At 41.1% G+C, this 25,170-nt stretch overlaps 2 protein-coding genes across 12 annotated transcripts in view; one reads left to right on the plus strand and one right to left on the minus strand.

Annotated features, from left to right (window-relative positions):
- Nucleotides 1-13,274, minus strand: part of SLTM (SAFB like transcription modulator) — a 55,484-nt gene extending 42,210 nt beyond the window's left edge. For 5 of the 11 annotated variants that reach the window (XM_008016446.3, XM_008016444.3, XM_073012198.1 and 2 more), the window contains exons 1-2: nucleotides 12,951-13,238; nucleotides 11,897-11,984 (exon numbers count right to left, since the gene is read on the minus strand). In XM_008016446.3, coding sequence (XP_008014637.1) covers nucleotides 11,897-11,984; nucleotides 12,951-13,112 — 250 coding nt within the window. In that variant the 5' untranslated portion in view covers nucleotides 13,113-13,238. Of the gene's footprint in view, nucleotides 1-11,896; nucleotides 11,985-12,950 lie in introns of all 11 variants that reach the window. The other 6 variants (XM_008016443.3, XM_073012197.1, XM_008016441.3 and 3 more) reach the window with 3 other exon arrangements.
- A 180-nt stretch (nucleotides 13,275-13,454) lies between these two features.
- The window catches only part of RNF111 (ring finger protein 111), a 169,222-nt gene continuing 157,506 nt past the window's right edge, over nucleotides 13,455-25,170 (plus strand). The window contains exon 1 of the mRNA XM_038010033.2: nucleotides 13,455-14,011. The gene's annotated coding sequence lies outside the window, so the exon portion shown is untranslated. The remainder of the gene's footprint in view (nucleotides 14,012-25,170) is intronic.

Here is a 25,170-nt window from a genome sequence, read left to right on the forward strand (position 1 = left end):
TTGAAATGGCAGTCCTCAGCATAATGACAAATTACATACTATGCACACTCTGTATCGAATTTCACTTCTTTTAGTAATAACAGGAAAATCAAATTACACTTCAGCAACAAAAACAGCAGTCATTACTACTGAAGTGGCATCTATGGTCCAAGTACTAGGATAAATTCTTCATATGCATTTATGTACTTGTATTTTAAAATTTTATCCTCACAACTACTCCGAAACAATTATGCCCCTTTTACAAAAGAGAAACTAACTCTGAAAAATTAGATTACAAAGCTAGTAAGTGGCAGTGCTTCAATTTAAACGCAGCCCAATTTCCATTCCTCAAAACCATTAGATCTTTGAGGAGCTACAATATGCCAGTTGTTTAAAATATTATCTCTGTTAGTGTAAACAGAAGCTCCAAAATCCACATGTATAAAATTTTAAAACGTGAGACTCACTTGCCCGATGACTATGACGCACGGGCAACAAGAGGCAGCGCTGGGGTATGTAAAAATGGTCTAACTTTGCTGTCCCATACTATTTCTAACAGCTGTTAAAGTACAATCACACTGGACATTTAATGTTTCAGCTTGTAATCTTAAAAGCCATTAGGACAAGATTGTCAAACAGTGATGAAACTGGAGTAACAACCTGATAGATATATAATATTCAAGAAAACTGAAATCTCACATTAGCTTTGGACTGCTTTCATAATTTGTAACTTTTGGCTTGTTTTACACATAGTAAATTAGAAACTATATTGTAACTTCTTTCCTTTTTTTTTTTTTTTTTTGAGACAGGCTCTCACTCTGTCATGCAGGCTGAAGTGCAGTGGCATGATCTCCACTCACTGCAACCTCCACCTCCCAGGTTCAAGCAATTCTCATGCCTCAGCCTCACAAGGAGCTGGGATTACAGGTGCATGCCACCACGCCCAGCTAATTTTTGTATTTTTAGTAAAGACAGGGTTTCAGCATGTTGACCAGGCTGGTCTCGAACTCCTGACACCAGTCGACTATATTGTAATTTCTTATTTTGTGAAAAAACACTTTCCCCCTCCATATTTTAAAATGAGTTTAAAATATAACTCATTTTAAAAAGCTATAATGTTGCCAGGCGAGGTGGCTCACGTCTGTAATCCCAGCACTTTGGGAGGCCGAGGCGGGTGGATCACTTGAGGTCAGGAGTTTGAGACTAGCCTGGCCAACATGGTGAAACCCTATCGCTACTAAAAACACAAAAAAGTAGCCAGGTGTGGTGGCTCATGGTTGTAATCCCAGCTATTTGGGAGGCTGAGGCCTCCCAAAAGCTAGAATCGCTTGAACCCGGGAGGTGGAGGTTGCAGTGAGCTGAGATCATGCCACTGCACTCCAGTCTGGGTGACAAGAGCAACACTCTGCCTCAAAAAAAAAAAAAAAAAAAAAAAAAAGGCTATAATGTTTATCAGCCAGCTCAGAACCTAGTACAACACTATATATATGTATATAATATAGAATATGTATAATATAATGTGTAATATATATTATACATACAATATATTGTATATTACATTAATATACAATTATATATTATATACATGCAACATATACTATACATATTATATATAAATATATTATATACATATATAAAATACATATAAAAATATATAATACAAAACCAGCCGATATTCAAGCATTATACCTTTTCTTTTTTCTTTTTTTCTGAGATGGAGTCTGACTCTGTCATCCAGGCTGGAGTGCAGTGGTGTGATCCTGGCTCACTGCCACCTCCATCTCCTGGGTTCAAGCGATTCTCCCACTTCAGCCTCCCAAGTAGCTGGGATTACTGGCACATGCCGCCACCACGTCCAGCTAATTTTTGTATTCTTAGTAGAGACGGGGTTTCACCAAGTTGGCCAGGCTGATCTCGAACTCCTGACCTCAGGTGAGCCACCCGCCTCAGCCTCCCAAAGTGCTGGGATTACAGGGGTGAGCCACTGCACCCAGCCACATTATATATTTTCTGACTGATAATGGAGTAAATCCTATGCTGGACACTAATGGAAAACAGGTCGGGCATGGTGGCTTGAACTTGTAATCTCAAACCCTTTGGGAGGCCAAGGCATTGGCCTCCATCAAGTAAAGGCATCATTACCTGAGGTCAGAAGTTCAAGACTAGCATGGACAACACGGTGGAGTCCCATATCTACAAAAAAACACACAAACTGGCGAGGTGTGGTGGTGTGCACCTTACATCCCAGCTACTAGGTGGGCTGATGTGGGAGGATCCCTCAAGCCCAGGAGGTCAAGAATGCAGTGAGCCAAGATTGCGCCACCACTCCATTTCAATCTGGGTGACACAGCGAGACTCCTCAAAAATAAACAAATAGATAAATAATCTCTAAAAGTTAAAAATAAGAAAACAAGGTCTAGATTTCTATTTGGCCCAGCTGGGAGAAAGGGATGACATGGCAGTTCAACTAACTTCGTGTATAACCCCATCCTGTCAGTACATCCTGTCACTACATCTGCAGGTCCCTAACTTTTGTAATATCAAACATGAGAAAGAATTTTAAAGACCAAATCGTCCTTAAATTCCAACAAGCAGCACTATCTTCAGCACATTTTTGTACAGTAAAGTAACCATTTATATCTGTCCCATTTAAACCTTTGCTATCAAAGCTCCTGCAGCAAATCAACTAAACAGTTTCACCTCTTTTGTCCTACAGGGAATCTAGCAACTGCCACAAAACTGTGAAAGTGGCATGACCAGGATGAAGGAACTAACTGAAAGTATAAGGCAGATTGAAGCCAAACTTTTTTTTTTTTTGGATACACTGTCTCGCTCTTCTTGCCCAGGCTAGAGTGCAGTGCAGTGGCGCGATCTTGGCTCACTGCAACCTCTGCCTTCCGAGTTCAAGCAATTCTCCTGACTCAGCCTCCTGAGTAACTGGGATTACAGCCTCATCCCACCACACCCAGCTAATTTTTGTATTTTTAATACAGACAGGGTTTCATCACATTGGCCAGGCTGGTCTCGAACTCCTGGTCTCAAGTGATCCACCAGCCTCGGCCTCCCAAGGTGCTGGGATTAGAGGCGTGTGAGCCACCACGCTCAGCCTGAAGCCAAACTTTTATGCTTTGAGGAAAAAACTACAAAATAAATTGGGCAGTAAACATAATCTGAATAACAAAATAAGCAAAATTAACCTATCACATCCTAAACTATCACAGTAGTAACATGGCTATTTTGAAATTACAAAAAAAAAAAAAAACCTAAAATATTATTTGCATGATTTTAGGATCTTAAGTAAAATGGCAAAGTAAAAATGTATATACAAGAGAAAGACAAGACTATTTATGCAGCATAAATTTGTATAGGTCCAAAAATTCTCAATGAAACCCTCTGAGATATGTTCCAGAATTCACAATGTTTAGATTTTAGAAGAGTAAAATGTTGCATATACTATTTATTAAGTTAAACCTCCCAGTGGCTTCTGGAACAGTATTTCACATTTACAGAAACATTTTGTGCAATGAAATATATGCAGATTCACATCAAATGGGATAAATTAAGACTATAAATAACTTTTGCCACCAAACTTAAGAAAAAACTCTCAGTTTTCAGAACTTTTTGTATTTGAGAATTCTGAATAAAGAATTTTGGATCATAAAATGGCTTTCTCCTCCAAAGGCAAATTGGTCTTTATAAGGGTTTGCAATTTTCTTTTCCCTCCAAAGGCAAACTGGTCCTTATAAAGGTTTGCAATTTTCCTTTTTAAGTACCTCCCAAACAAAAATAAATCCCACTTAATAATGAGATTTTTTTCTTTGAGACAAGGTCTCGCTCTATCGCCCAGGCTGGAGTGCAGTGGCAGTCATGGTTCACTGAAGCCTCAACCTCCTGGGTCCAAGCAATCTTCCTGCCTTGGCCTCCCAAAGTGCTGGGATTACAGGCGTGAGCCACTGCACCCAGCCCAAGGAAATTTTAAAATCATTTTGCCAAAATACTTTATGGCTGAGTAACTTTTCCCCTTAAACATTCACAAGAGCTACGATAAGTTAAAGAAGAAAAAAAAAAAAAAAAAGCTTAGTTATAAAATTTCTGCTAGAAGGGAGGGGAAGATTAAGAAGATATGCCAAACTAAAATGTTTCCAACAACAACCTCTCCTCAGTTGCATGGAGTATCTTAAAACAATCACAGGCCATGCCTTGTATTGTTTGCAAGTGTTTTAGCTTCTCTTCTATTAAACTGACATTTTACTAATAAAATCATTTTTCTGAAAGGCCTTGTACATTGTCTTAAACACAACAGTCATACAATACGTCACTTTGAGTTTTTTGTTTTTGTTTTTGTGACAGGGTCTTACTCTATTGCCCAGGCTGGAGTGCAGTGGTGCCATCTCAGCTCACTGCAACCTCTGCATCCTGGGTTCAAGTGACTCTCCTGCCTCAGCCTCCTGAGTAGGTAGCCCAACACCACGCCCAGCTAGTTTTTGTATTTTTAGTAGAGATGGGGTTTCACCATGTTGGCCATGCTGGTCTCGAACTCCTGACCTCAAGTGATCCACCTGCCTCGGCCTCCCAAAGTGCTGGGATTACAAGCCTGAGCCATCCCACCAGGCCCAATAGGTCACTTTGAAAAATTACTACAAAGATAATTCACATTCATTGTAATAAACCTTGAATATGCCAAAGGTGTATTTTTCAAATCTCTTACATTTATTATCTAAAGATGAACAGAATAAACATTTCTGGCACACTCCTTCAGGCAGTTGTGCCTACAAACATAAGACTGTCAAAGGTAATTTAACTGGGTTCTTAATGAGTTACCTTTCTACTCTACCAGTAAAAAGAAAATAGTCCTGCCTAATTCTCAGCACTGTTGTGAGAATCAAATAAAGCAATGCAGAAGTTTTTCGAAAACTGAAAAGTATATAAAACAATCTAGAAACTGAGTAGCAGAGAGATGAATAAAAATGCTGCTAATTTTCAAGCTTTAGTTTAGATTAGTCAGTAGTTCTTAACTCCAGGTGTACGTAAGAATCACCTGGGGAAGGCCGGGCGCGGTGGCTCACGCCTGTAATCCCAGCACTTTGGGAGGCCGAGGCGGGAGGATCACAAGGTTAGGAGATCGAGACCATGGTGAAACCCCGTCTCTACTAAAAATAGAAAAAATTAGCCGGGCGCAGTGGCGGGCGCCTGTAGTCCCAGCTCCTCGGGAGGCTGAGGCAGGAGAATGGCGTGAACCCGGGAGGCGGAGCTTGCAGTGAGCCGAGATTGCGCCACTGCACTCCAGCCTGGGCGACAGTGAGACTCCGTCTCAAAAAAAAAAAAAAAAAAAAAAAAAAAAAAAAGAATCACCTGGGGAGCTTTTAGAAAATACATACTGATGCCTGGGCCCCCAACATAACAACCCAAACCAACTCTATGGGGAGTGAAAGCCTGCTTTCTGTATTTTTTAAAACTCAAATCACTAATGCAGGTGCAGATCATGAGCCACAAAGATAAGTGAATCTATCTATAGAAGCTGTTAAGAAGAATACAGACAGAAGGTTATTGTGTTTTGATTCTCCAGACTACAGAAATATTTAAATTCTCTCTACCTTCAACAAAACACCATGTATGGTGTGAATCTATTTTAGTTGTTAAAAAGGGGGGGGGAACCCTTAAACATAAACCTCCTGTAAGTACTTGCACACATACCTACACAATTTAGATCAACGTGTGGTAATATGAAATGTACCCTTTATGTGGATGATTACTGTATTAGATTGAAACAATTTTTAGAAAGCTTTACAGAGTAAACACGTACTTGATTATAAATATTATGTATGTATATCATATGTAAAATGTTACGTATGATAAATTCAGGGTGGTGGGATTATGGGTAATCTTCACTTTCTTTCTACTTTTCAGGATTACCTATTTTTTTTTTTTTTTTTTTTTTTTGAGACAGGGTCTTGCTCCATCACCCAGGCTGGAGTGCAGTGGCACCATTTTTGGCTCACTGCAACCTCCTCCTCCGAGGTTCAAGTGATTCTCCTGCCTCAGCCTCCCAAGTAGCTGGGATTACAGGCACATGCCACCACACCCGGCTAATTTTTGTATTTTTACTAGAGAGGGGGTTTCACCATGTTGGCCAGGCTGGTCTCAAACTCCTGACCTCGTGGTCCGCCCACCTGGGCCTCCCAAAGTGCTGGGATTACAGATGTGAGCCACTGCGCCTGGCCAAATGTAGGTTTTAATGGCTCTGATAAAAGGGCTAATTTTGTGAAATGAAAATGACATATACAATCTCTGAGGTTGGACAATATTCCAGCAAAGGTTCAGAGGCTTTTCAGCACAGCATCAATGTGGTAAAGAATAAAAGGACAATGTAATGATTTATGTGTTCTAAAAGTAAGTATACTTTACATATCAATGTGTAAGGAGAAGCCATTAGTGCTTTTGAGAGGCACCTTAAAAAAAAAAGATAAAAACTATTAATCCCTGATGTACCTGCTTCTTACAAAGAAATATGCAATTAAAATAGGCACCAAAAGAGATATTTCTTTTTTTTTTTTTTTTTGAGACCAAGTTTTGCTCTTGTTGCCCAAGCTGGAGTGCAATGGCGCTATCTTAGCTCACCGCAACTTCCGCTCCTGGGTTCAAGAGATTCTCCTGCCTTGGCCTCCCGAGTAGCTGGGATTACAGCCACATGCCCAGCTAATTTTTTGTATTTTTAGTAAAAACAGGGTTTCACCATGTTAGCCAGTCTGATCTCAAACTCCTGACATCAGGTGATCCGCCCACCTCAGCCTCCCAAAGTGCTGGGATTACAGGGGTAAGCCACGGCACCCGGCCCAAAAGAGATATTTCTAAAAGCAGTTAAGAAAGCCCCAAAAAGGCCCTCAGTATTCATTCAACAAATATTTTTTGAGCAGTTATTATGTGCCATGCTCTACACTAGGCATTACAGACAGAGAGGTGAATGAAAAACTACGTCCCAGCTTTCACAGAGCTTTCAGCCTTTCGGGTGCCTAAGAAATATCTATAACAATTATATGCCCAAAGTCTTCCTCAATGCCACAGTTCTGATTAAAGTGTCCCTTAACATCTGAACATACTACAGCTGGAGGGAAAAAAAAGCTAATTACAGTACACTATGTTACTATGTTACATGAAATGTGCTTTATATGGCTGATTACTACATTTAATTGACATAAGTTTTAGAAAGATTTACAGAGTAAACATGTAATTATAAATACGTAGTCTGTGGTATTTTCCACAAAAAATCACACATTAGATTGTTTGGCCAAACCTATAACCTCAAAATTTACTTGTTTCTATAGGAGAAAAATCAGCTTTTACACAGCATTTTTAGTCTTTTTGAAGTCGCCAGGTATTGCAATTAAGTTTTCACGTCGGTAAGTACTGCAGTACACACGTTCTAAATCCTGTACTGATTAACCACATCACTTTTGCTGAAGTTAATTGGTGACTTTAAAGGTTGAAAATCTAAAAGAAAAGGATATGCCAGTGTCAGGTAAACCAAAAGTCTTTAAATCTATAATCTCTAAAACAACCTAATGAGAAGTTAGCTCTACCTGTTTAGCTACTTTTTAAACATACACCCAATTAATGTAACCGTAAACTTCAATGGGTGAAGCTTTCTTCTAAGTTACCTACTTAAAAGTTCATAACAGAGTGTGAAAAGGCTCAATAAAGCCATTCTAAGATACAAACGTCCACTCTATTAACTACATGTAAAGGAATTTTATAAATATGTTGTTATAAATGTCAGAGCCCACTATAACATTATCAACATTGTTTGTGCTTGTAACAGCTGCATTTAAAAAGTATTCTAGGAGAAACTTAAAAATGTAGGTTCCTTTCCCTCTAACCTCTCTAAATACAATCCTTTTAACATACCTTTTTAAAAGTTACCCTATAGTTATTTTATAGGAGATAAGCTTAATGTTTCACCAAAGTATTTTTTCCATACCCAGGAAGCTTCTCTCTTGTCATTTAACTTTTAATCACTACCTTAATATTGTCATAAGAATGATTTCTTTTCCTGACAAGCTATTATACATTATGTCTTGCTGATGTCTACATAATTACCTCTAAGTAATCCCCTTCTTGGCACTTTTCGTTTTCTAATAATTTGTGCTGAAGAAAAACTATACTGATTTCCTATGAGCTTACTTGGTGCTTCCTTAAACATCATTTTAGTTAAACAGAAAGAATTTTCTTCTCATTTTTGGCTATATAATTATTAAATTTCAGAACTAAAAGAGCCTTATAGGTGAACCAGTAAAATTTCCAGTTTTACAAAAGATAAAACAGGCTCATTGAAGGAAAAGTGGCATAACCAAGATGCAATTATTTCAAGGTAGATACCAGTAAGTAAAGCAAGATCTGGCAAAAAGAATTGGATGTAGTAATTCAGCAACTTGACTGAAAAACTGACATCAGCCAAGCACCATGGCTCACTTTGGGAGGCTAAGGTGGGAGGATTACCTGAGGTCGGGAGTTCGAGACCAGCCTGACCAACATGGAGAAACCTGTCTCTACTAAAAATACAAAATTAGCTGGGCGTGATGGCGCATGCCTGTAATCCCAGCTACTCGGGAGGCTGAGGCAGGAGAATCGCTTGAACCTGGGAGGCAGAGGTTGCAGTGAGCCGAGATTGCATCATTGCACTCCAGCCTGGGCGACAAGAGCGAAACTCCATTTCAAAAAAAAAAAAAAAAAGGAAAACTGACATCACATTAAAACAATATTTAATATATCCTTGGTTTTAAAATCTGTTCATTATTGATATTTTAATAAGTTTCCCTGTATAAATTTGGTTTCTAAAAGTTATTACTTAAACGTTTATCTTAATTCTTTTTTAAAATAGAGATAGGATCTCACTATGTTGCTCAGGCTGGTCTTGAACTCCTGGCCTCAAGCGATCCTCCCGCCTTGGCCTTTTGGGATTATAGGCATGAGCCACTGCGCCTGGCCTAAAATAATCTTATCACCATGTAAACTGGCAGAGAAAACATCTCAAAGGTTAGAACTTGAGTTGGTATGACGCATTTAAGCAAAACTGGCTCTAAAGATGATCAGTAGCGCTTGGAATTTGACACGAGCATTCTTTAACAAGTAAACTGGGTTCAAAATCTCTCATACTAAAAATAATAAAAATAAAATAATTGAATCAATAAGCATCTTTATTGTAAATTAATTCAAACTACGTTTGGAGGTGGAGATTTACATTATATTCTTTGTAATTCACAGGATTTTCATAACAATGATGGCCGGAATTCAAGGAGACGAGAGCTTTTTGTCATGCATCTCTTACAATGAGGCCTGCTACAGACAAATGATTAAACGTTACAACCTGTTTTTTTTTTTTTTTTTGAGATGCACTCCTGCTCTATCCCTCATGCTGGAGTGCAGCGGTGTGACCTCAGCTCAATGTAATCTCCGCCTCCTGGGTTCAAGCGATTCTCCAGTCTCAGCCTCCCGAGCAGCTGGGACTACAGGCGCGTGCCACCACGCCCAGATATATACATATATATATATATTTTGTATTTTTAGTAGAGACGGGGTTTCACCATGCTGGCCAGGCTGCTCTTGAACTCCCGACCGCAGGTGCTCCACCTGCCTTGGCCTTCAAAGTGCTGGGATTACAGGTGTGAGCCACTGCGCCCGGCCCCCAAATGTTACAACTTCTAACTGAATACCTTAGGACCTCTTAACATCAGAGTTATGGAATAAAGTTCAAATATAACCCATACAAAGAAAAAAATTAACAAACATACTGATAAAAATAAATAATGTTTACTTATTTAAAATGTTGTGGTGGCACGTGCCTGTAGTCCCAGCTACCAGGGAGGCTAAGGTGGGAGGGATCACTTAAGCCCAGGAGTTTAAGGCTACAAAGAGCTATGATGGCACCACTGCACTCTAGCCTGGGCAACAGAGCAATACCCTATTAAAAAAATATATATATACACACACACACCTATATATACATACCTATATATTTACCTAAATATCATATATATGATATATACCTATATGTCATAAAATGTATTGAAAAAATCCTTAAAATTTTATATTGCTGAAATTATTTCTAATGGTGAGATAAATGATGCTCCCAGTTAAAACTGAAAAAGGGGCCGGGCACGGTGGCTCACGCCTGTAATCCCAGCACTCTGGGAGGCCAAGGCAGGCAGATCATCTGAGGTCGGGAGTTCGAGACCAGCCTAACCAACATGGAGAAACCCTGTCTCTACTAAAAATACAAAATTAGCCAGGTGTGGTGGCACTTGCCTGTAATCCCAGCTACTATGGAGGCCGAGGCAGGAGAATCGCTTGAACCTGGCAGCCGGAGGTTGTGGTGAGCCAAGATCATACCATTGCACTCCAGCCTGGGCAACGAGAGCGAAACTCCATCCCCCCCAAAAAAAACAAAACTGAGGAAAAAAAAAAAAACTGAAAAAGGGATATACACAGAAATTAAAAGTAGATGAGAACAGAATAAATCATGTTTATTTTCAATGCTAAAATAATAGTCAACTCAAACAACCTGGGACTATGACAAAGCACAGCATGCTAGGTAAAAGATATGAATCAAAACCATTACAAGACACATGGTTAATTCCTGATATACTTATTTCTGAATTTTTATCATTTTCCATTTTGAAATAGCCTCTGGTTTGTTGGCAGTCTTCTCAGGACAAGCTTCTCTAAACACAGGAAAATGTATCTCTCAAAGTGATACACTGAGTCAGAGTTATCTTAAAAGCTACCTTTAAGATAACTTTTTTACTTCTCTAAACTACATCTTCATCTCTCCCAGGGAATGCTTCTTAGCCCTTTTCAATTTCCTTTGGCACAAACGGGACTTTCCTAACCTAGGAAGACTCAAAATAGTGAGTCGTCCTCATCTCTGATACCCAGGTGTGCTTAAGATCAAAATTTAATATTCCCTTCTTTTCAAGATTAATCCATTTTATTTTAGTTGCAATCATTCAGTCGTTGGGAGTAACATTTGGATCACTTAAAGCAGTAAAGAAAATTAGATTACAAAAAATGCAGCAGCTGTCCATGACAAACCCTGCATGAAAATTGTAGGTAAGGACCAGAATACAGATATATCATGTCCACCCTCTGCCACTGTCCTTATAGGAGGGAGAAATTTGCAGTTATTCAAGTAAAGGTTTCACTCACCAAGAAGCCTTAAAAAATACCTAAGTTCCAATCATACTGCAAAATGTTCATTTAAAACCACTTTTAGCTAGTCACTAAATCATTATATCCTGGAAATAAATATATTCTGCTCTAGCTTAAACGTTACAAAATAAGAATCTTTAACATCCCTATAATTTAAACCTTTTTAAAGCTAATTAATCATGGATTTTTCCCTCTACCTTGTTAGTATGATTGGTGAGGTCTTTTTGAATTTCACTAAAAATTAGGAGGTATAATGGCATAAATGCAAATTAAGTTCACCAAGTCAAACAAAGTACTAAACATAAAGGTTATAGAATTTTAATATACTAAAGAAAACAGCAAGGAGGCAAGGTGAAAGATTTGGTAGGAATTCCATCAATACTCTGCCAATTGTGGGGCAAGGTAGACATGTGTTAAACTGTATTTTATTCAGGTCTTCACACTATGAAGCATCATCACACAACTTGACTTTGTAATTTTTTTCGGAAGCAATAAAGAACTGTTCTCACTTTCTAATCAGCTTCAGCCGAATCTTAAGGGCTACAAGTCACCCAAAGCCTGGCAACAGTAACTTTTCTTCCTTGACCCAAGAAGGCAGAGTGCCAGAGGGAAATAGCAAAGAGTAGCACTATATAAACAGGGCAAGTGGCACAAGAGCAGAGGCAAGTTATATAACCAAAATATATTTTAAAATATGTTCATAACTCGTAACAACCTTTGCCTTTAGTTGGTTTCTTGTTTGGAGTATCAGTTGAAACAGTTAATTCAATATTATCTGGATCGCCTCCTTCCTCTTCAATAGCCTACATTAGAAAGAGAAGTTAATATGCTACACAATCTATCTAAACTTATTTTATAAAAACGAAATGAAAAAAAATTTAGCAAACCTCAAGCCTCAAGACATTAGAATTGCCAGTTATTTCATAAACCGACTTCAAAAATGAGCAATTAAACTACACGAAAGAGTGAGAGAAACTTTCAGGGGGGAAAAAATCATTAGGTATCAAAATCGCAAGGAGTTTTAAATTCTACCATGTCAAGATAATTAAATATCATATCATACTGGCCAAAAATCTAAATATGTTATATTGCAGAAAAGTTGCTAGCTACTAAAGTAAATAACTAAAAAGAGTTTTCCTAGTTTCTGTAATGCAAACTTACTGCTACTCTACTACAATTCCAACGCTCACTCAAACCAGAAAGCTAATCAGGAATGAAAAAGTAATTATTGCGCTGATGCAAAAACTAAAAGCCTAGTGGAAAACAAAAACTCTCTCTGTCACCCACCCATCAACTCCCACTACCAATTCCCCCTCAAGATGGGGAAGAAACGGTTGGGCACAATTAAACGGTAACTTCGCAGAAGTCACCAAACTAACCATTCCCTCTGAGGCCAAGAAATGCACACGCTCACCATGGCTAAAGGCTGGAGACCGAGCGCCTCCCCGGTCTGCACGATCGCCCTTGGGAGGCCGCGCCGGCCGGCCGCAACCCTCGCAGGCTGGCGGGGACGTCCCGGGGAGGCGGAGGAGCGCTGGGCTGCTGTGGCCGGTCCCTCGCAGGCCCAGCCCGGCCCGGGGCGCGGGGGCAGGGGCACCGCGTAAGGGTCCCCGTCCTCCAAGCTCGCGGGAGCCGCCCCGGGCCTCCCTACCATGCTGCCCCGCAGGTCCCAGCTGCTGCGGGCGGCCGGAGGCTGCGGCGGAAGCGGGGCGCCGAGGCGCGGCCTAAGCTCCCCTCCCCGGTCCTTCCCAGTCCTCGCCGGGCCTCACCTGCTTGAGTCGGGAGATGAGCACGGTCTTGACTCCGGTGATGTCTAAGTTCCGCCGCTTCAGCTCGGACTTCAGATCGATGACCCGCAGATCGGTGATCTTTTTACCTTCCGCCTGACCCGAGGCGGCCGAGGCTGCCACCGCACCGGTAGCGGCAGCCATCTTAGAAGAGCAGCGCGCTGCCGAGGCAGCGAGTGGGCTGCAGGGCGGCGGCAGCAAGCGCCAACTTCCACCCAGGCCTCGGCGGCCGCCGGCGCCGCACAGCGCTGCGCACAATGAGCCGCTGGCCCCTCCCCCGGTCCGCCACCCTAGCGCAACCTGCAGCAGCAGCCAGCACCCGGATGACGGCCGCGCGTGCGCATTGGCTCAGGGACCGGCAGCGGCGCGTACGGTCGGGCGGGCAGCGGACACTTGGGCGGTGCGTTCCCTTGTGTGTACTGGGAGGTCAGGCACGTCCTACCGCAGCAATGTCTGCCGCGCCGCCGTTCCCTTGTCGCTTCGTTAGCCATTTTCTTGCAACTCCTGAGCCTTCAGCAACAACGATGTGTAGGCACTGAATGACAGTGCGCGCGTTACTCAACACAAACCGAGAAGGCGCGTGCGCGCGCTGAACCTCTCAGGGAAATACTTTATCAGTTCTGCTGAATAATCGAAAAATTGTCGCCGGTGTGCACCAACGAACTAGGTTCCCCGAGTTCCATTCAAAAGACCTCAAAGCAATTCTGGGACTGTTAGCGCAAAGAATAGGAAGGCCTGGCTTTTGACACATGCCTCATTGGCTGTTTCAGGAGAAAACATCATCGCCCTGCTGATGGCAGCTTAGTTTATTCTAGGGCTGCCCCTGCTCACTTGAAAACAGGAAAACTTCTTTCGTGTTGACCTCAGGTTTGCTATCCTCCCCGATAGACGTGATGGCTCCACACGAAACTGTTCAATGAATGAGAAAACTAGTTTATAAGTACTTGTTGCCGTTATCATATACTGTGTTCACTATTTTGCCCCTCAAAATTTGGGATTCCGAGAACAGTGACCATCTTCTTATGGAGGATCGGCCTGTAGAAGTGAGTACCTATTTGTAATTTTACTTTGTATTATTCGTTATCAAAGTGTAAGCACTGATAGAATAAAACGATTCTATAAATTCCATAAGGTGAGTATGATGCACAATTAACTATAATGTGTTTCCTGGTTTTACAACTTAAATTCCTGAGATCTGACTCACTTTAGGTTACTTTTTCTGATTGGCTCAAAAAGAAGAAGACTGGACGTTATAAAAGAATACCTGACATTAGGGTAGTTCTTTACAGTTTATAAGGCACTTTGACATACAGTAACCCCCTTAATCCTTCCCAACTCTGTGAGGTAAATCTCCGTGAGGCTTAGAGAGATTAAATGACTTGCCCATGTTCACACAGCTGGCATGTGGCAGAGCTGCGCTCAAATCCCAGCCTCCTGATTCCAAATCCAGCTATGTCTCTGCTACAATATTGGTTTCACAGTAATAGAAGTTTAGAATGCAAAGATTCCTTAGAAATCTCCTGGCCCATCACTTGAGGTCAGGAGTTCAAAACCAAACTGGTCAAGAGAAAAAACCCATTCTCTACAAAAAATACAAAAATTAGCCGGGTGTGGTGGTGGGCACCTGTAATCCCAGCTACTCGGGAGACTGAGGCAGGAGAATCACTTGAACCCGGGAGGCAGGTGTTGCAGTGAGATCCGGTCACTGCACTCCAACCTGGGCAACAGAGGCTGGCAACCGTGTCTCAAAAAAAAAGCAAAAAAAAAAAAAAGCTGGGTGCTGTGGCTCAAGCCTGTAATCGTTGCACTTTGGGAGGCCGAGTTGGGTGGATCACTAGAGGTCAGGAGTTTAAGACCAGCCTGGCCAATATGGTGAAACCCCATCTCTACTAAAAATACAAAAAATTAGCCGGGCGTGGTGGCACGTGCCTGTAATCCCAGCTACTTGGGAGGCTGAGGCAGAAGAATCGCTTGAACCCAGGAAGTGGAGGTTGCAGTGAGCTGAGATCACGCCATTGCACTCCAGCCTGGGCAACAGAGCTAGACTCCATCTCAAAAAAAAAAAAAAGAAAGAAAAAAGAAAAAAAAATGTTCTCACCCAGTCCTCAAGATTCTAAGAGATTTACCTAGGGACTTACAGCTACACTCTCTCTTGTTTTTGTTTTTATTTTTTTGAGACAGGGTCTCACTGTGTCACCCAGATTGGAGGGCAGTGGTGTAATCATGGCTCACCGCAGCCTCAACCTCCCAGGCTCAAGTGATCCTCCCACCTCAGCCTCCTGAATAGCTAGACTACAGGCCCCTGCCACCCCACCTGGCTAATTTTTGTATTTTTTGTAGAGATAGGGTTTCACCACATTGTTGCCCAGTCTGGTCTCGAACTCCTGGGCTTAAGCAATCTTTTCCCCTCAGCCTCTCAAGTAGCATGCCAGCACACTCAGCTAATTTTTCTTTTTTCTTTTCTTTTTTTTTGTAGAGACAGCGTCTCACTGTGTTGCCCAGGCTGGCCTCAAATTCCTGGGCTTAAGCTCTCCTCCTGCCTCAGCCTCCCAAAGTGCTGGGATTACAGGCATGAGCCATCACACCTAGCCCAAATAGACTTTTAAACTTTTCCTACCTTGAAACATCTTCATTTGACTCAGCTATTTCCTATTGGCAATAGTTATATTACTGTGTACTTGTCTTAATGAAAAGTGCATAGCTTATATTAAATAGTGATGGGGAGATAAATCATATAGATGTCTCTCTGAAGATAAGGAAGATGTTTGACAAAACATTTTGAAACTTTTTAAAACATCAAAACCATAAAAGAAATAACAAGATAATGAGAAATTGCTGGGCCAAAATTTGAGAGAAGGCTGAAATCTAGAGAGAGGAGACCACCATTTGGAGTAAAAGAAGTTATTTGCTAATGCTGAAAGGCAGGTGAGATTTGAGCACCACTTTTGGGTGATTTAAGGGATAAAAGGTGGAGCCCAGAGTCTGCCAAAGGAAGGGGGCCTGATTTGCCATCCCAAACTTAGTTTTTTTGTTGTTGTTTTTTGGGGTATTTTTGTTTGTTTGTTTTTTGCGATGGAGCCTTGCTCTCACTCAGGCTGGAGTGTCGTGGCCTAATCTCAGCTCACTGCAACCTCCACCTCCCGGCTTCAAGTGATTCTCCTGCCTCAGCCTGCTGAGCAGCTGGGATTACAGGCATGAGCCACCACACCCAGCTAAATTTTTGTATTTTTGTAGAGATGAGGTTTCACCATGTTGGCCAGGCTGGTCTCATATTCCTGACCTCGCTGGTCTCGAACTCTTGACCTCGAGTACTCTGCCTGCCTTGGCCCCCCAAAGTGCTGGGATTACAGGCGTGAGCCACCGCGCCTGGCCCCAAAGTTACTTTTGAAACACTAAAGGACTGCTGTCAAGAAGAAAACATGAACTTAGAGTAAGGAAATCCTTGCATAGACTGCAGCCATCTTGATGTCATGCTAATGTCATGAAGTCATGTTCTAAGATGTAACAGTGTCATATTAATGCCACTGCTACCTAGCAGAAGCAAATGTAAATTATCCTTGAAGGGAGATACAACACATTACCTGTGTTCACAAATTGCTTTTACAAATATTTTTAAAGTTACAGTGTCTAGGCCAGGCACGGTGGCTCACGCCTGTAATCCCAGCACTTTGGATGACCGAGGCGGGAGGATCACCTGACATCAGGAGTTCGAGACCAGCCTGGCCAACATGGTGAAACCCCGTCTCTACTAAAAAAACGAAAGTAGCCAAGTGTGGTGGCACATGCGTGTAATTCCAGCTACTGGGGAGGCTGAGACAGAAGAATCGCTTGAATCAGGTGGCAGAGGTTGCAGTGAGTTGAGATTGCACCACTGCACTCCAGCCTGGGCAACAGAGTGAGACTGCATCAAATAAATAAATAAATAAATAAATAAATAAATAAATAAATATCTGCCTCTTAAGACACAGAATAGAGGATTGGAGAAGGGAGAGATTGGAAATATCCAGCACAGAGAGTGAGGGACAGACAGAATTCAGAGAGAAATCCAAAATAATTGTAGCTGAAATTTCAGAAAGAAAAGAGAATGGGGTCAAACCAATCTCTGAGGAGCTCATAGATGATAATTTTCTAAAAGTTAAGAAACATATTGATCCATAGATTCAAGAAGTTCAACGAAGCCCAAGTAGGATACATTTTAAAATCATATATGACACATCATAGTGAAACTACATAAGATCAAAGATAAAATCTTAAAGGAGACATTGCCTTCATAGGAGCAAATATAAGATAAATGTTTACTTTTCTTTTTTTCTTTTTTTTTTGAGATGGAGTCTCGCTCTGTCACCCAGGCTGGAGTGCAGTGGCGTGATCTTGGCTCACTGCAACCTCCTCCTCCCGGGTTCAAGCGATTCTCCTGCCTCAGCCTCTGGAGTAGCTGGGACTACAAGTGTATGCCACCACACCTAGCTAAGTTTTGTATTTTTTGTAGAGACAGGGTTTCACCATATTGGCCAGGATGGTCTCTATCTCTTGATCTCGTGACCTTTTTTTTTTTTTTTTTTTTTTTTTTTTTTTTTTTTTTTTGAGACGGAGTCTTGCTCTGTAGCCCGGGCTGGACTGCAGTGGCCGGATCTCAGCTCACTGCAAGCTCCGCCTCCCGGGTTTACGCCATTCTCCTGCCTCAGCCTCCGGAGTAGCTGGGACTACAGGCGCCCGCCACCTCGCCCGGCTAGTTTTTTGTATTTTTAGTAGAGACGGGGTTTCACCGTATTAGCCAGGATGGTCTCGATCTCCTGACCTCGTGATCCGCCCGTCTCGGCCTCCCAAAGTGCTGGGATTACAGGCTTGAGCCACCGCGCCCGGCGATCTCGTGATCTTGTTATCTCCTCGCCTCAGCCTTTCAAAGTGCTTGGGATTACAGGCATGAACCACCGCGCCTGGTCGAATGTTTACTTTTTTTTTTTCTTTTCTTTCTTTCTTTTTTTTTTTTTTTTTTTTTGAGATGGAGTCTCACTCTGTCACCCAAACTGGCGTGCAGTGGTGCGATCTCAGCTCACTGCAACCTCCACCTTCCGGGTTCAGGCGATTTTCCTGCCTCAGCCTCCTGAGTAGCTGGGATTACAGGCGTGTGCCACCATGCCCAGTTAATTTTTGTGTTTTTAGTAGAGACGGGGTTTCGCCATGTTGGCCAGACTGGTCCCGAACTTCTGACCTTGTGATCCGCCCACCTGGGCCTCCCAAAATGCTGGGATTACCGGCGTGAACCACTGCGCCTGGCAAATATTTACTTTTCAACAGCAAAAAAGGAAATCAGAAGATAGCAGGTTGATATCTTACCTGTACTTAAATAAAATAATAGCTAATAGCAAATAATAACTGAGGGAATTAACAACAGGTAGAGCTGCATTAAAGGAAGTACTAAATGGTATCTTGAGAAAGAAGAAAATGATCACAGAAAGGTCAGACATGCATGTCCTAATTTCTAGGGTGGTCACTAGTCAAATATTAAAAGACTATAACTTTCAAACTAAGGTAAAGAAAATCCTCCAGAGAACAAGACAGAAGAGGGGACATAGAACCAGTGGGATAGTGGAAAGCATGCTATAAGATAAACATTTAAAAACAAACATAAAAGCAATTACATTAAAGATTAATGGGTTAACTATTCCAGGTAAAAGATAATTGTCAGTCCAGAAGTTTTTAACTAGTTAGAAGAACACATTTAAGAAATATACACAAATGAGCCAGGCACAATGGCTCATGCCTGTAATCCCAGCACTTTAGGAGGCCGAGGCAGGTGGATCACGAGGTCAGGTGATTGAGACCATCCTGGCTAAGAAGGTTAAACCCTGTCTCTACTAAAAATACAAAAAATTAGCTGGGTGTGGTGGCACGCACCTGTAGTCCCAGCAACTCCTGAGCCTGAGGCAGGAGAATTGCTGGATCCTGGGAGTTGGAGGTTGCAGTGAGTGGAGATTGCGCCACTGCACTCCAGCCTGGGTGACAGAGCGAGACTCTATCTCACTATATATATATATCTTTCTATATATATATGTATATATGTCTTTATATATATCTATATATAGCTTTCTATATATATCTATATATCTTTATATAGCTGTATGTATGTCTTTATATATCTATATATCTCTTTATATATATTTACTTTTCAACAGTGAATATATATGTATTTTCAAAAGTAAACATATATTTTCAAAAGTAAACATATATATCTTTTCAAAAGTAAACATATATATGCATATATATATATATCTCTTTAAAGCAAAAGTTTGGAAAAGATGCCCTTTGTAAACACTAGCCAAGACAAAGCTGGTACAGGTTGAGTATCCCTTATCAGAAATGCTTGGGACCAGAAATGTTTTGGATTTTGGATTTTTTTTTCCAGATCTTAGAATATAATTGGCCCTTGAACAACTCAGGGTTAGGGGCACCAAGCCCCTGAGTCCAAGTATAATTTTTGACTCCCCCAAAATGCAACTACTAACAGCCTACTATTGACCAGAAGTCAATTAACATGTATTTTGTATATTATATGTATCGTATACTATATTCTTACAATAAAGTAAGTTGGAGAAAAGAAAATGTTATTAGGAAAATCAGAAGGAAGAGAAAATATATTTACTATTCATTAGGTGGAAGTGGATGTTCAAAGAGGTCTTTGTCCTCATCATCTTCATACTGATGGGAGGGAGGAATAAGAGCAGGTTGGTCTTACTATCTTAAGAGTGGCAGAGGCAGAAGAAAATCTGTGTATAAGTGGACTCCTGCAGTTCAAACCCATGTTGTTCAAGCATCAACTGTATTTGCATTATACTTAACAGTTGAGCATCCTTAATCCAAAAACCTGAAATCCAAGATGCTCCAATGAGCATTTCCTTTGAATATCATGCTGGTGCTCAAAAAGTTTTGAAAGTTGCTTTGGGCAAGGATTTCATGACCAAGGACCCAAAAGCAAATGCAATAAAGACAAAGATAAATAGTTGAGACTTAATTAAACTGAAGAGCTTTTGCACAGCAAAAGGAACAGTCAGAGTAAACAGACAACCCACAGAGTGGAAGAAAATCTTCACAATCTATACATCTGACAAAGGACTAATATCCAGAATCTACAATGAACTCAAACAAATCAGTAAGAAGAAAACAAACAATTCCTTCAAAAAGTGGGCTAAGGATATGAATAGACAATTCTTAAAAGAAGATGTACAAATGGCCAACAAACATGAAAAAATGCTCGACATCACTAATGATCAGGGAAATGCAAATCAAACATCAATGCAATACCACCTTACGCCTGCAAGAATGGCCATAATCAAAAAATCGAAAAACATAGATGGTGTGGATGCAGTGAACAGGGAACACTTTTTTTTTTTTTTTGGAGACACAGTCTCGCTGTGTCGCCCAGACTGGAGTGTAGTGGCACGATCTTGGCTCACTGCAACCTCTGCCTCCCAGGTTCAGGCAATTCTCCTGCCTCAGCCTCCCAAGTAGCTGGGACTACAGGCACCTGCCACCACGTCCAGCTAATTTTTGTATTTTTAGTAGAGACGGGGTTTCACCATATTGGCCAGGCTGGTCTTGAACTCCTGACCGTGTGATCCGCCTGCCTCGACCTCCCAAAGTGCTAGGATTACAGGCGTGAGCCACCGCGCCCGGCCAACAGGGAACACTTTTACACTGCTGGTGGAAATGTAAACTATTACAACCACTTTGGAAAACAGTGTGGAGATTCCTTAAAGAGTTAAAAGTAGAACTACCATTTGATCCAGCATTCCCACTACTGGGTATCTACTCAGGAAAAAAAGTCATTATACAGAAAAGATACTTGCACATGCATATTTGTAACAGCACAATTCATGATTGCAAAATCGTGGAACCAACCCGAATGCCCATCAATGAGTGAATAAAGAAACTGCAGTATATTTATAGGATGGAATACTACTCAGCCATAAAAAGGAAAGAACAGCATTTGCAGCAACCTGGATGAGATTGGAAACTATTATTTTAAGTGAATTAACTCTGGAATGGAAAACCAAACATCGTATGTTCTCACTGATATGTGGAAGCTAAGCTATGAGGATGCAAAGGCATGAGAATAATACAATGGACTTTGGGAACTTGGGGGGAAGGGTGGGAGGGATGCAAGGGATAAAAGACTACAAATATGGTGCAGTGTATACTGCTCAGTGATGGGTGCACCAAAATCTCACAAATCACCACTAAAGAGCTTACTCATGTGACCACATACCACCTATACTCCAATAACTTATAGGAAAATAGAAGTTCTGAATTTTGAAGCATTTCAGATTTTTGGGTTAGGAATACTCACCCAATGTAGCATTTGGGGTGGGGGATCCACTAAAAGGATAGAAGACTCACTTAATATTGAGGAGCAAATCCCGGGGAAGATGGAGCAATTGTATGTTTCTATGCACCTAATAACAAAGTCTTAAAGTACGTAACATTTGACAGTTCTTCAAAGGAAACTGATAAATCTGCAATTTTTGTAGGAATTTTTTTTTTGTGGGCGATTTTTAGTACACTTCTCACAGTAACTAATTTAACAAGCAGGCAGAAGATCAGTAAGTAGATAAAAGATTTGAACAACGCAGTTCACAAATTTGACATAGTAGACAAACAAATGTAGAAAATATATATATAAAATATATATATATATGTATATATATATATATATTTTTTTTTTTTTTTTGAGACGGAGTCTTGCTCTGTCGCCCGGACTGGAGTGCAGTGTCCGGATCTCGGCTCACTGCAAGCTCTGCCTCCCGGGTTGACACCATTCTCCTGCCTCAGCGTCCCGAGTAGCTGAGACTACAGGCGCCCGCCACCTCGCCCGGCTAGTTTTTTGTATTTTTTTTTTTTTTTTTGGAGACGGAGTCTCGCTCTGTCACCCAGGCTGAAGTGCAGTGGCCGGATCTCAGCTCACTGCAAGCTCCGCCTCCCGGGTTCACGCCATTCTCCTGCCTCAGCCTCCCAAGTAGCTGGGATTACAGGCGCCCACCACCACGCCCGGCTAGTTTTTTGTATTTTTTAGTAGAGACGGGGTTTCACCGTGTTAGCCAGGATGGTCTCGATCTCCTGACCTCGTGATCCGCCCGTCTCGGCCTCCCAAAGTGCTGGGATTACAGGCTTGAGCCACCGCGCCCGGCCCTTTTTTGTATTTTTTAGTAGAGACGGGGTTTCACAGTGTTAGCCAGGATGATCTCGATCTCCTGACCTCGTGATCCACCCGTCTCGGCCTCCCAAAGTGCTGAGATTACAGGCTTGAGCCACCGCGCCCCGCCAGAATATGTATTTTTAAAAGCCTTCCTGAGCAGTTAGAAATTTGATGTTATACTACTCATAGAACAAGCCTCAATATAATTTCAGAGGACTGAAATTACGGAATATGTTCTCTGACCACATTACAACTTAACTGCAAGTAAAGGCAAAAAGATAATTGGAAGATCACCATACGTTTGGAAATTAATAAATACGCTTTGAAATAAACCAAGGGTCAAGAAGAAATCACGATAATGATGAAGATACAACATTTCACAACTTATGGAAAACAGCTAAAGAAGTGATTGGAGGGAAATTTATAGAATTAAATGCATTTATTGGGAAAGAAGAAAGATTAAAAATAAGCCAAGCATATATCTCATGAAGTTAGGAAAAGAATGGCAAAATAAAAGAAGTAGAAGGAAGGGGATAAAGATAAGAGTAGAAATAAATGAAATATAAAATAAAAATACAATAGAGTGATCCACAAAGCCAAAAACTGGCACTCTGATAAACTTACCAAATTTAAAAGATTGGCATTTAAAGAAAAAAAGAGAGAAGACACAAATAATTCATATTAAGAATAAGAAAAAATTTTACACATCATGCAGACATTAAAAATAAGAGGTATTAGGAACCCAACTTCAGGCCACGTATTTGAAAATTTAGATGAAATTTAAAATTCCTAGAAAAATTGCATTTGGCCAAGTGCAGTTGGGACACTTTGGGAGGCCAAGGCGGGTGGATCACTTGAGTCCCAGAGTTCAAGACCAGCCTGGCCAACATGGGAAAACCCTGTCTCTACTAAAAATACAAAAATTAGCTGGGCGTGGTGGCACACACCTGTATACTATCCTACAGTACAATGGAAGAGCCTAGCCAGGACAATAAGGCAATGAAAGTAAAATATATAAGATTGAAAATAATAATCAAGTCATTATCTATAGATGATATTACTACAAAAGGAATTATTAGAATTCATGAGAGAGTTTTGCTTCGTTTCTGAACACAATATCAGTGTACAGCAATAAATTGCATTACCATGTATCAGCCATGAATAAGATGAATTTTTTTTTTTAAGAGACAGAGTCTCACTGGGTTGTCCAAGCTAAAGCATGGTGGCTATTTACAAGGATGATCATAACTCACTGTAACTTCAAACTCCTGGGCTCAAGCGATCTTCCTGCCTCATCCCCACCGAAGTACTGGGAGTAGCTGTGACTACAGACTTACACCACCATGCCCAGCTAATTTTTTTTTAATTTTAATTTTTCTTGTAGAGACAGGATCTTGCTATGTTGCCTAGGCTGGTCTCAAACTCCCGGGCTTGAGTAATCCTTCTATCTCAGCCTCCCAAAGCACTGGGATTATAGGTGTAAGTGACTGTACCCAGCCAACGAAATAAAATTTTTTTTTAATTCACTATTTAAAATTTTTTCCTTTACCTCCTAAGTAGAATAAGTAAGTCCAAATTTAATTTAATTTAATTTTTTTTTTTTTTTTTTTTTGAGATAGAGTCTCGCTCTGTCACCCAGGCTGGAGTGCAGTGGTGCGATCTTGGCTCACTGCAACCCCTGCCTCCTGGGTTCAAGCGATTCTCCTGCCTCAGCCTCCTGAGTAGCTGGGATTACAGGTGCCTGCCACCACACCCAGCTAATTATTGTATATTTTAGTAGAGATGGAGTTTCACCATATTGGCCACGCTGGTCTTGAACTCCTGACCTCAGGTGATCTGCCTGCCTCAGCCTCCCAAAGTGCTGGGATTACAGGTGTGAGTCACTGCGCCCAGCCAAATTTTTAATATTCAATCAAATGTAAACTGGTTATGTATTTCTACAAGACAAAAACGACATTTACAATAATTTCAAAAATGTCACCTATCTAGGGACAAATCTAATAATATGTGGAAGACTTTACATGGAAAACACAAAACTTTATTGAGTTTTTTTTTTTTTTTTTTTTTGAAAAGGAGTCTCGCTCTGTCACCCAGGCTGGAGTGCAGTGGTGCAATCTCGGTTCACTGCACCCTCCGCCTCCCGGGTTCAAGGGCTTCTCCTTCCTCAGCCTCTCAAGTAGTTGGGATTATAGGCATCTGCCACCATACTTGGCTAATTTTTGTATTTTTAGTAGAGTTGGGGTTTTGCCATGTTCGCCAGGCTGATCTGGAACTCCTGACCTCAGGTGATGTGCCCCACCTTGGCCTCCCAAAGTGCTGGGATTACAGGCGTGAACCACTGTGCCTGGTGGGAAAATTTTTAAAGAAATAAATGGAGAGTTTTTTGAGACAGGGACTTGCCTCACCCAAGCTGGTGTGCGGTGGCCCTTTGAGGCTTACTACAGCCTCAGACTTCTGGGCTCAAGTGATCGTCAGCCTCCCAGTGGTCTTTATAGACAGCCTGATGGAGTCTCATGGCACAAGAAGATTAAAACAGTGTCTCCAATGTTAATAAACTTTTGCAATACAAAAAAAAAAAAAAAAAGATGGAGAGGTATCGGGTTTATGCATTTTGAAACTCAATATTATAAAGATGTCAGCTCATCCTTAATTGATATACTTATCAATTCAGTCTCAATCAAAATACTAACCAGTTTTTGGAGTGGAATTTGAGAAACTCTTCCAAATTTTACATGGAATGCAAATGACCAAGAATAAACAAAAAGTTTTGAGGAAGGAAAATGATATCAGCATTTGTTCTATGGTACATCAAGCATTATTTTAAAATGTGGTGTTAGCAAAGAGATGACAACTAGACCAATGGAACAGAATAGAGGGACCCGAAACAGATCCATGCACCTGCTTTTTGACAAAAGTGGCATTATCAAGTAGTAATGTGAGGACAATGTTTTCAACAGATTACATTGGGATTACTACTTTACACCAAATACGAAGAAAAAAAAAAACAAT

The sequence above is a fragment of the Chlorocebus sabaeus genome, chromosome 26 (genome assembly GCF_047675955.1).
Source record: "Chlorocebus sabaeus isolate Y175 chromosome 26, mChlSab1.0.hap1, whole genome shotgun sequence".
Lineage (NCBI taxonomy): Eukaryota > Metazoa > Chordata > Mammalia > Primates > Cercopithecidae > Chlorocebus > Chlorocebus sabaeus.